Raw genomic sequence first — 12500 nt, 5'->3', positions numbered from 1 at the left:
GGTCCTTACGAGGCTAAGACTTACCGACGCGGTTACCTTAAAATCGAGAGAACAGAATTTCGCGATATATGCACCTTTACCTTTGATGGAGTTTGACTTCTTCTCGGCCGAGGACGAGGAGGGCGGCCGGTTGGTGGGCGTGGGAGTGGAGGAGGAGGGCGTGGTCGTGTCCACCGCATCGCCCGTGACCTCCCTCTCCCAGCCCGGCCCAAAGATCTCGCTGAGGAGATCCATCTTCGCCAGAGATTCGTCGGGGTTCTTCAGCAGGCTTCCGAAGTCCCACTGGTTTCGGTTTATCGGCTCCAGTTTGAAGTTTTTTTGAGGCACCAAAGTTTAATTTAAGCAAAAAAATTGCTTCCCCCCCCCTCTTTCTTCTAATAGAACCGGTACATATACCTAATGCCCACAAATATCACACGCACACACACACACACGCACACAGAACACTTCTTATTCTTTATTAATTTTTTTGAGGGGGTCACTTATAAATTAGTAATTACTAAAGTCCTCCAGTTTAATTATTTCCACTTCTGTGAGGACCAGTAGGCACACAGGCAAACACTTTAACCTACCTGTGTTATGTACTTGACACGGGTTGTTATTATTATACTTTTCTTAATATAAAAATATTTTCTCTCTCTTATACTGCAGGCCCTCGGGCCATATATCACGTGACAGATGACCTATTGCAGATCATCTCTGTTAGTCTTTCAAGCGCATTTTCACCTTATATGGAAAACCATCTCTTCTTGGACGCAGTGTCTCAAACAATCTACAAAGGGAAGCACCGCCAGTCGCTCAAGCACCGCGTAGTACATATAATTAGTTTCCCTAAAAAAAATGTTTTTATTCTCTAAAAACCTATTTTATGTAAATGATAGTCTTCCCGAATCCACAACCGCTTGTTGTGTAGATTTTCGGGTTACAGCAACTGCTCACGGGGCACTGTTGGTTGGAGAACATGCCACAGATTAGATAAGAGGTTTTGGTGGGGACCGAACTCCGTCAAAGTGAGAGAGAGAGAAAAAAAAAACAGAGCTTCGGGTGACGGACGTTCAGAGACTATGCTGACGGGAGAATGACTCCTCCATAAAACTCCCTCACCTCCTCAGAGGACACACGAGAAGAAGTGTTGAGAAAACCGGGTGGGTGGGTCAGCGAGGCATTCACAGCCTATTGCTGTTGCAACAACGCCTTCAGGATGTGCTTTTGCTTGCACTGACTGACTGACTGACTGATTGAAGGAGGAGGGAGAGTGGTGGGCGGCCGGGCAGCTCTTGCAGTTGCAGTCAATTAAAAAAAAGAAAAGGCTGCCGTCGTCGTCGCCGTCGCGGGAAATGCGAAGTGACAGGCAGTATGCAACGGCTGTAGCACGGGCTGCAATGTTAGTGCTATGGCGATCTGCGAGTCTTTCTTCCTCCTTCTCTCACTTTAGCAGTGGTCCGGGAGGGGTGAAGTATTAGAGTGGTGTGTAGGATCCTCGAAGCGTGAACAGGTACCGTCACTCTAACTGTAAATTCACCTCAGACCAACAACAACATACACACATACTAACACCTTCTTCCTCTTGCACTTTGCTTATTTGTATCTTGGACGTTTTCTAGTTGCTTCGGAGGGGGCCTTATGCCCGTACACTCGGTCAGTCCTCGTGCTTGAGACTGGGAGGGGCACGTGAAGGAGTGTGGGTGGTGTGTTGTTTGCGGGCGTGCGGGCGTGGTAAGTGTATGAGACAAGGGGTGTGCGTGGTGCGCGCTGCTCGCAGCTTTGGGGGTCAATGAACCCTCTCCACCTCACACACAGTAACACACTGCAAAACACCAAACTTGTGAGGTCCGTCAAAAGGCTCCCGAACGCCCCAGAAAAGTTGCACGAATGCTACGAGGGTGTCCTAAGGCCTCCTGAATGACAGCCAGGCCCTTGGAGATGGGCGTTAGAGGGACTTGACGGGGGAGGGGGTGAAAGAGGGTGAGACCGACCACAAGGCCGCCTGCACCACACCGTGGCGCTTCTCTTGGGGGTGAATGACCCGCTCCGCGAGATACTCGGCTCCGCACCCTCACAACACCACCGCCTCCTCGCATGTAAACAATGATCTTCTTCTTCCGTGTCCTTCCCAAGACAGCCGAGGGGCACCTGTGATTGCCCTGCAAGCAGAATTTTCCTCGTAGGGCAACGCGGATGGGCTCACTGTGGCCAAAAGCTTCGGTGTTCGCTGCACTGGGGTCACACGTGTTCGCCAGGCACTGTCATGGCCCCGCTCTCAGTACGGCAGAGACCGAATATATTATTGCTATTTAAACACCTCGTTTCTCATCCACTTCGTCGACACTTGATCGTGTAGGATTTATCGACAGTTTTAGCACTCGAAGGACACAGCACCTTTACGAACCGCCCTCCGTTTAGTATTGCACCTTGTTACGTAAGGTCATGACTTGCCAGGGGTCAATGACCGCGCATGATTTTTCCACTCATACACACAGTAGGGCGGCACTTCACCAAAAGTATAGCAGCAGCAGCAGCGTTTACTCTCAGCACCTTAAAAGTCCTGTAATTCTCGCTGTCACAAGTCCTTGGGGCGCTGCATAAACACCAACGGGCGATCCCAAGACGAGCTAGCGAAGGAGGGGGAGAGAGACACAGTGTGAGAGAGAGAGAGAGAGAGGTAGGGAAGAGGAGGGAGAGTGAGAGAGACACACCAAGCACGTCAGACCGGGCTACTAAACCAAGAGCTCGCGCACGGGGGACTCTGTTCGGGTTGATGGCCGCCGCAGTTCTGACGGCACTGGGTCAACTTCGAGAGGAAGTTACCGTACTACTCTCTCACGCACGCACGTACGTACGCACGAACGCATTAACGCACACTTACCCTACACGTACACGCGCGCACACACAACAGACGCACACGCACCCATAAACATCATCGGACAATGACTCACAGAGATCTCAAGGCGTACAAAATAATTCATCGACAGTTTCACCTCGACGGTGTAGCTTTTTAGAGGCGCTACAATTTGCTTGGGAGGATACGAGAAGGCAGCCGATGAATGGCATTTCAGCCGTTTGTTTGTTTATCTGTCTCTTTGCTTGCTTGCTTGCTTGTTGTTTGGATGAGGAAGTGCTCACGTAGCGATGGAATGATGCTTTATTTCTTGCTCATTTTTGTAGCATAAGGAATGGTGAAATGTAATCAAGCTCGTTTGGTGAAATTGATAAAATGTTGAAGAAATAATAGCGGAACATTATGAGAGCAAAGGTAAACAGAGAAAGAATCAAGAAAAATAGAAAACACGAAAATAAAACAAATGCATTATATGAAATAAGTAATAAAGAGATTAAAGAAACTGTAGCCAAATTATGCTAATAATGCGTGAAATAAAATGCTAAAGAGAATAAATACGAATAACAGTTAGCCAAAACAAGGCCCGATACATCTGAGTAATTACAAGAATAAGGAATAAAACGATGGACAAATTATGCAGACACCGAGAAACCGAGGAGAAAAGATATACTGCAGTAGAAGGGGAACGAAACAGAGAGAGAGAGAGAGAGAGAGAGAGAGAGAGAGAGAGAGAGAGAGAGAGAGAGAGAGAGAGAGAGAGAGAGAGAAGAGGAATGCTGGAAGAATACTGTTAAAATGGCTACACGCCATAGACGCTCCGTTATAATAGCGACTCGTTTTGTGAGTTACAAGATAATGCAAGGCTTTCAGCGACTCAACGAGAAGAGTTTTAGAAGAGATTGCGAACTTCTGATTCGTTTCAACGACTCAACGAGAGGAGTTAGAGAGAGAGGATTACGATCTTCTGAGTGTTTCAGCGACTCAACGAGAAGAGTTTGGGACGATATTAAGATCTTCTGATTCGTTTCAACGACTCAACGAGAGGAGTTAGAGAGAATGATTACGATCTTCTGAATGTTTCAGCGACTCAACGAGATGAGCTTTAGAGGAGATAACGATCTTCTGATTAGTTTCAACGACTCAACGAGATGAGTTTTAGAGGAGATAACGTTCTTCTGATTCGTTTCAACCACTCGACGAGATGAGTTTTAGAGGAGATAACGATCTTCTGATTCGTTTCAACGACTCAACGAGAGGAATTAGAGAGAGGATTACTAACTTTTGATTCGTTTCAACGACTCAACGAGAGGAATTAGAGAGAGGATTACTAACTTTTGATTCGTTTCAACGACTCAACGAGAAGAGTTTTAGAGGAGAGTACGATCTTCTGATAAGTTTCAGCGACTCGAGGACAAGAATTTTAGAGATTGTGGTCGTTTAATACATTTCTGTGACTAAACGACGAGAGTTTGAGAGGGGGGTAGCTGTCTTCAAATTCGCTTAAGCGTCTCGTTTTGTGAGTGACAAGAGCAAAAGATTCGGAATGATTCAACGAAACTCAACAGCATTAGTTACAGCCTCTTCATTCGTTTCAGCGCCTCGTTTTGCTAGTCAAAAGTAGAGAGGTTACATCCAGGAGGTAGTTGCAATTGCATGAAAGGCTTAATATAGTTTTGATCGACGGTGCTTTCTTAAAAAGCTTGCAAGCGCAGTAGATAGTATATGTATAATTTTCTTTCATTACCAGCAAGCTACTTGAATGTTAATTTGGAAATTGCAACTTTAATCATACGTTTTTCATGTAATGTATATCGTATATCATGAGCTCATATATATATATATATATATATATATATATATATATATATATATATATATATATATATATATATATATACATACATATGTATATATATATAATATATATTAGCTGACCAACCTGGCGCTGCCTGGGAAAACTCTAAATGACAATTGATAAACTCTCTCTCTCTCTCTTTCTCTCCTAACATCCCCTCTACTCTCTCTCTCTCTCTCTTTCTCCTCCCTAACACCCCCTTTACTCTCTCTCTCTCTCTCTCGCTTCCTTTCCCTCTCACTCTCTCCCTTTCTTGTTAAAATAGTTGCTTCAGTTACAATGCCCAACATTTTTGACATTTTATATTTCACCCCTTCTCACCCTCCATACGAATCGGGGCTGAACTTGGACCTAAAGGGTATCGGAAATGTCACTATTCATCTCAGCGACCTCGAAAACCATGGATTAGACACTAATATCTGTAGTTTTTGGTTATTTTTACATGTCACCCCCTTCCCACACCTACCCCATTTGGTGCCACTGATACCTTAACCCCAACAGCATTCTTTTCCAGATGGTAAGTTATATGTATACCAAGTCTGGCTGAAACTGCTCAATGTGTTTCAGAGTTATGCTGGAACATACACACACATACACACATACATCCATTTATATATATATATATATATATATATATATATATATATATATATATATATATATATATATATATATATATATATATATATGGAGCCTCGATGGCTCGGTTGGTAGAAGCAGCAACCTCAGACTTCATAGAAGTCTATGGCGAGGGTTCAATCGCAGCCGACCGGTCAGAAGAGGTGGACACTTTGCTATCCGTGTAGACACCCCGGATTACGTATGTAATCAACGGATAGGTTTGCTGAAAGCAAATGGGTGTTACAGATTAATACACACATAAACAAAGCCACTCCAACACCTTCAAAAAAACATAACAGACACCTCACACGTCTCGAACTGTCAACCTACTCGCCAAGTTCTCCTCGCTGCTGGGAGAAAGGGAGCTGGGGATTTGGTAACATGTACACATTCGCTATCGGGGTCTAAGCGATGTCAGGCAGGGCAGCCGATCGAGGCTACGGCCTACCCCACCGCCAAATCAAAGCCCTTCAAAAAGAAGGCATCGTGCTTACCCCATATAATAATGGGAAAATGCACGTTAAAGACGAAGAAGAAGAAGAAGAAGATATATATATATATATATATATATATATATATATATATATATATATATATATATATACAGTATTCTTTTCCAGAAAGCACGTCACATGTATACCAAGTCTGGCTGAAACTGCTCAATGCGTTTCAGAGTTATGCTGGAACATACACACATCCATTTATATATATATATTATATATATATATATATATATATATATATATACTATATATATATATATATACATATACATACACACACATATATATATATATATATATAATATATATATATGAGAGAGAGAGAGAGAGAGAGAGAGAGAGAGAGAGAGAGAGAGAGTTCTTTAACAAATCCATCACTCTACTTTGGTTTATACTGTAAAGAAACTAACTCGTATTCCAACCAATACCATTACTCGATCGACCTAATTAGAGTCCTACGCACTATCCTATGCATTCTTTCTAATCTACTTTCACCGCTTCCTTCCACGTGCTGCCGTGCCAACACCCTCTCTTCCTTCCTGTCACCGACGCCTCTGTGGACAGGTCACGATCTCTTTAAATGCTTTATGGAACGTACAGGTAAGTTACGTCCACTCCCACAAAAAAAAAAAAAAAAACTTGATATAAAAGATATGTGGGCAAAGAGATTTATTTGACATATTTTTCGCGCTGTAAAACTCGTCTAATGTTGCCTCACAAGTTTGTTAACAAGTTTGAGAGAGAGAGAGAGAGAGAGAGAGAGAGAGAGAGAGAGAGAGAGAGAGAGAGAGAAAATATCGCCATTTGCAAACCTCACATTAAAATTTTGGTATCTCGACTCGCACATTTTTCTCCAGCAACGAACAAACAGTGCTTATCGTATATATTTTCTTTGCTTTTATACATTTGAATTAAACTGATACCGGAATGCTTTCATATCAATCTGGAATTAAGGTCAAAAAAAGGAGCGGCCGAGGTTAGGTCAGGTCAGGTAGGGAAGAGATTACAGGCCATTTCCGGAATATTCACTGTGCCTCTGTTCATCTGAAGAGCGAGTTATGCACCTGGTAGTGGTCACTTGACTGGGTTTGGTCGCATTCGTTACGGAGAGGGGCTATGGGGCACGGAATATCACCCCAAATCAGAGCCACTGTCTCTGCAGAAAAATATTTGAGTAAATTACACACACACACATATATATGTATATACATACATACGAGTATATATGTGTGCATTTATATTTTCTTGAGTCATTCCTTAATCATCAGGTGCTTGATCGGTTTATGAGATTATATAATATACACACACACACACACATATATATATATATACATATATATATATATATATATATATATATATATATATATATATATATATATATATATATATATGTGTATATATATTATACATATCAGGATATCTATAGCCATATATATACACACCCAAACACATACATGTGGTTGTACCGTATAAATAGTGTTTTATGGGCCTTTTTTCCTTCACACACACATTATATATATACATATATATATTATGCATATCGTATATTTATGCAAATACACATCACTTATTAATGTAAACCATGCCGCCTTATGTGAACATAAAAAATTACAACATCACGAACTAATTCATAAATGTTCAACACAAAACATATTTCCGTAATTCCATCGCGGAACCAAAACTTAGTTTAAAAGTCTCAGGTAAAAAAAAAAAAAAAATTACTCCTTATGAAGAAACATGTGACTTGCAACATTTAAAAGGCATTCTGCTTGATCCATTTCATTTTCTTTTGATTGGATTTTGCTTTATGTCCACGTTACGAAACTCTGAATGTATTTTAAAGCAACATTTACGATATATTACATCTCAGTTGAAAATAATGACACTATATATATTCTCTCTCTTTCTCTCTCACTCTCTGTCTCTCTCTCTCTCTCTCTCTCTCTCTCTCTCTCTCTCTCTCTCTCTCTCTCTTTACGTTGATGACTATACTGTAATAATTGTGGATTTAGTAAACAGAATTACATCTCTTTTCTATTTTCGTATACCTACAAAGATTAAAAACAATCAGATCTCTCTCTCTCTCTCTCTCTCTCTGCGTTGGTGACTAAACTGCAATAATTCCGTCTTTATTAAATAATTTAAATCTCTTTTCTATTCAAGCACATTTACAAAAATTAAAAAACAACTAAATTTGTCGACATCTGCTATAGAAATCTCTCTCTCTCTCTCTCTCTCTCTCTCTCTCTCTCTCTCTCTCTCTCTCTCTCTCTCTCAAACAAGCACAGCATTGCATAATTCCTTACTGAAACTTAATATTCACTGCAAAACTCTTCAGTGCGTAGCTCAGACTCTATCCTGCAGATGAAACTGCGTCTATACCGACCTTTCATCCACTCGACTGATTGACTGATTTGTTTAAATCAGTATGGCACCGCAACGACGTTGGTCACTGATCTCGTTTAATGGTTACAAAACAAATTTATGCATTTACGATAGAAAGGAAAGAATCAAACATTAATTAAAACTCGTGGGCTTCTAAGGAAATTAGGCCTACGAGGAAAGTTATCAAAGTGTAAGAGAATAAGAGAAAGATATAAGTGTTCCTTTCTCATTATTATTATTATTATTATTATTATTATTATTGTTGTTGTTGTTGTCGTTGTACAATTTTTTCTCACAAGAGGGGATGGTCAAGGAAGCATTCAAATTCTGGTTGTATATATACATACATACATACATATATATATATATATATATATATATATATATATATATATATATATATATATATGTGTGTGTGTGTGTGTGTGTGTGTGTGTGTGTGTGTGTGTGCATGTGCATATAAAAATCCTCCTGCCAAAGTCACAAAACCCTCCCAATCTTTTGTCGACGTTTTGAAATCAGGAAAATGAGTCTAGTCTGAAAAGGGTGAAGGGGTGACTAGCCAAATCCCATATTCGATAAACCAAGGAAAGAATGAACCCGAGTTTATCATAAACAAAGGATTCTAATTTTGCTTTATTAATTACACCGGGATTAAGAGGGGTTTCGTCTTCCCTCGCAATGCTGGTGGACTGTGTGGTGACCGTGTGATGAATACATAGTCGAATATTTTTAAGTTACTATAGAATTAGATATTTCACTTCGTCATCTGCAATGTAATTGACGTCGGCGTCAGTGACCACAGACTCTGAGATGCTAGATTACACACACGAGAAAAAAGAATATTAAAATTTTACGCCTGTTTTCTACAGGACTTGTTAAAGTACCCTAGAACCTTTTTCACTGGCCCAATTACCTGTATACGTGCATGTACAGTGCACACGCCTTAAGTTCGTAGTAATCTCTATGGTTAAAAATTGTCAGGAATGAAAAAAAAAAGTTGAAGTCAATATCCATTCTTTCTATTCAATCCATCCTAGTTTATTTTCATTGTCAGTGAACTTGCGAGACCAGGTGAATTATGATCCCCCGGACTCAAGGCATCTCTTTTCATCTCAGCCAATGCCTGGCTGTTACTCTCAACAAAAGACGAGCTGGTATCAGGTGCTTTTTCTTTAAGATCTTTCATCTTTTATGTACCTCTAATACATTTTCACTCTCGAATTTGCCAGAGGCGTTTAAATGCTGTTGTCGGTGAATATACCTTTCGCCCATGAATGCTGAGGTTATGGCTAAAATTTAATTTCCATCAGAATATTTGGAACAGTTTGATCTCATGCTTTTTTTTATGAGGATATCACTGCATGCTAGTAAGGATCACATCGGTAGATTGGTTGAATCTGGCTTCAAGAAGCTTGGTATTTTTTATAAGAGCTGAACAACCTTTTACTGTAACTTAATCCGATTCATGTGGAAGATGTCTACTCTTCAATGGGCCTCGTTTCCAGTAAGGTTATCAAAATACATCATTCTGCTGGTACCAAGGGCTCTTTGTACAGTCACTGAGAAAGCTCATGATTTTAATTTGGAATAATGTCAACTCCTTGATAAGGCTGCTGTCCTCTGTTAACTCCACCAAAAAGTCACTGTTCCCTGATAATCTGATACATGGTCAGTCGTATGTTAACTGTGCCATAAGGTTGCATTTCTATATTAAATCCATCACAAAGTCACTGTCCTCTGTTAACTCAGACACAAATTTAATGTTCTCTGTTATCTTTGATACTATGTTAAGTCCATCACAAGGCCACTAAGCGTTCCTCATTATCCACTGTTAATCCCACTGTAAGGTCACTGTCCTTAATTACCCCTGTTGTAAAGTTACTGTCCTGAGTTAACTTCATTATCTGTTAACTCCATGGTAAGGTCATTGTCCTGTTAACCCCACTACAAGGTTATTTACTGTCCTCTGTTAGTACCATCGTAAGGTCACTGTTCTCTGCCAGCTCCACTGGAAGGACACTGTCCTCTGCCAGCTCTAATGGAAGGACACTGTCCTCTGCCAGCTCTACTGGAAGGACACTGTCCTCTGCCAGCTCCACTGGAAGGACACTGTCCTCTGCCAGCACTAACGGAAGAACACTGTCCTCTGCCAGCTCTACTGGAAGGACGCTGTCCTCTGCCAGCTCTACTGGAAGGACACTGTCCTCTGCCAGCTCCACTGGAAGGACACCTTCCTCTGCCAGCTCTACTGGAAGGACGCTGTCCTCTGCCAGCTCTACTGGAAGGACATTGTCCTCTGCCAGCTCTACTGGAAGGACACTGTCCTCTGCCAGTTCCACTGGAAGGACACTGTCCTCTGCCAGCTCTACTGGAAGGACACTGTCCACTGAAATTTCTATTGTAAGGTCATTGTCCTCGTTACTTCAGATGTAGGGTAGCTAACCCTTGTTAAATCTGTCGTAAGTTTAACCGTACCCTGTTGACTTTGTCATAAATTCATTGTACTCTGTTAACTCTGTCATAAGGTCAATTTCCTCTGTTAACTCCGTCACAAGGTCATCCTCCTTACTTCATTCTGTCTTAAGACCACTGTCCTCTTAACTCTGTTGTAAGGTCACTGTCCTCTGCAATTAAATTTTTGGCAACTTCATAGAACTTCCAACTATGTGACATTACTAATTTCTCAGTCTGGTTGTATATGACAAAATTAATATTTGGCATTTGGAACGAACATCTTTAACAACTCTTTCAGGCTAGTAGCCTGTAGAATGTGAAACTGTCTACCTTCCTCTTCGTTCCCACAATCAGGTCATATACTTTTGTTTGTGGCCAGCCAAGAGGGAAATCTATCAGCATTTCCTTGCAGTAAGAGCTTGATTTTAAACAGATACACATCTACGACTCTTCATATCAGCGATAACATGAAATGTTCGCTGGACAGTCATTCCTTAAAACACTTTATTTCTTTGCTCATATCTGTATTTGTAACTCTATGTGATTATTAAAAAGCTTGAGTATGAACGGATGGATTTCGCTGAAATTTAGTGAAAACTTCTCTGCAAGGTTGCTGTCTTCTGTTAACTCCACCACCAAGGTCACTGCCACTAGATAACTCCATTGCAAGTTCAATGTTTATGTTAGTTCCACTAAATGGTCACTGTCTTCTGTTAACTCCATCATAAGCTTACTGTCCTTTGTTAAGTCATTCATCAACGTACTGTCATTTGTTAACTCCAGTAACTATTAACTTAGTTGTAATGTCACTGTCCTTTGTTAATGCCATTGGAGTCACTGATCTCTCTTAACTCCACTGTAAGGTCACTGTTCTCTGTAACTCTGTTGTAAGGTCACTGTCCTCTATTAACTCTATTGTAAGGTCACTGTCCTCTCTTACTCTGTTGTATTGTAAGGTCACTGTCCTCTCTTACTCTGTTGTATTGTAAGGTCACTGTCCTCTCTTACTCTGTTGTAAGGCCACTTCCCTCTGTTAACTCCTAAAGTCAATGTCCACTGTTAACTCTGTTGTAAGATCACTGTCCTCTGTTAACTCCTCCTAAGGTCATTGTCCTCTTAACCGCACTGCAAGGTCATCATCCTCTTGTTACTCAGTCGCAAGGTCTCATGACCTCTATTGACTAAATATGTTTTAAGTTCACTGTCCTCTGTTAAATGTATTTTAAGTTTATTGTCCTCTATTAAATATGTTTTAAGTTCACTGTCCTCTGTTAAATGTATTTCAAGTTCACTGTCCTCTATTGAATATGTTTTAAGTTCACTGTCCTCTATTAACTCCATCATAACACAAATATCCTCTGTTCATGCCGTTATATGGGCAATGACCTTTGCTAACTCTCTCGTAAGATCGTTTTTCCTCTGTAAACTTTGTCGCAAGCTCACTACCCACTGATAACTGTCATAAGGTCAAAGTCCTCTGTTAACTCTGGTGTAGGGTCATTGCCCTGTGTTAACTCCATCATAAGATCATTGTCCTCTTATTAACTCAGTTGTCAGGTCAAATGACCTCTGTTAACTCTGCCGTAAGCTCCCCGTCCTTCGTAAACTATGTTGTAAGTTCAATGTCCCCCTGTTAACTCCAACATAAGGCACTGTCCTCTGTGGGATCCAGCATAAGGTCAATGTCCTCTGATGATGCTGTTACTTTTTCCTCTGCTACCTCTGTCATAAGATCACTGACTTCTGTTGACTGCGTCATAAGGTCAATGTCTTGTTAAATTCGTCATTAGGTCACTATCCTCCGTTAACTCTAAGTAAGGTCACCGTCCTCTGTCAA

At 41.0% G+C, this 12500-nt stretch overlaps 1 protein-coding gene across 7 annotated transcripts in view; it reads right to left on the bottom strand.

Annotated features, from left to right (window-relative positions):
* Hr3 (Hormone receptor 3) overlaps positions 1-12500 on the bottom strand; it is a 405294-nt gene that overhangs the window by 110237 nt on the left and 282557 nt on the right. The window contains exon 1 of one of the 7 annotated variants that reach the window (XM_067082388.1): positions 75-2792. The exons of 4 other annotated variants lie outside the window; for them this stretch is intronic. In XM_067082388.1, coding sequence (XP_066938489.1) covers positions 75-234 — 160 coding nt within the window. In that variant the 5' untranslated portion in view covers positions 235-2792. Of the gene's footprint in view, positions 1-74; positions 2793-12500 lie in introns of those variants that run through there. 2 more of the 7 variants (XM_067082389.1, XM_067082391.1) reach the window with 2 other exon arrangements.

The sequence above is a fragment of the Macrobrachium rosenbergii genome, chromosome 39 (assembly GCF_040412425.1).
Source record: "Macrobrachium rosenbergii isolate ZJJX-2024 chromosome 39, ASM4041242v1, whole genome shotgun sequence".
Lineage (NCBI taxonomy): Eukaryota > Metazoa > Arthropoda > Malacostraca > Decapoda > Palaemonidae > Macrobrachium > Macrobrachium rosenbergii.
This window is presented reverse-complemented; position numbering and strand designations above follow the sequence as displayed.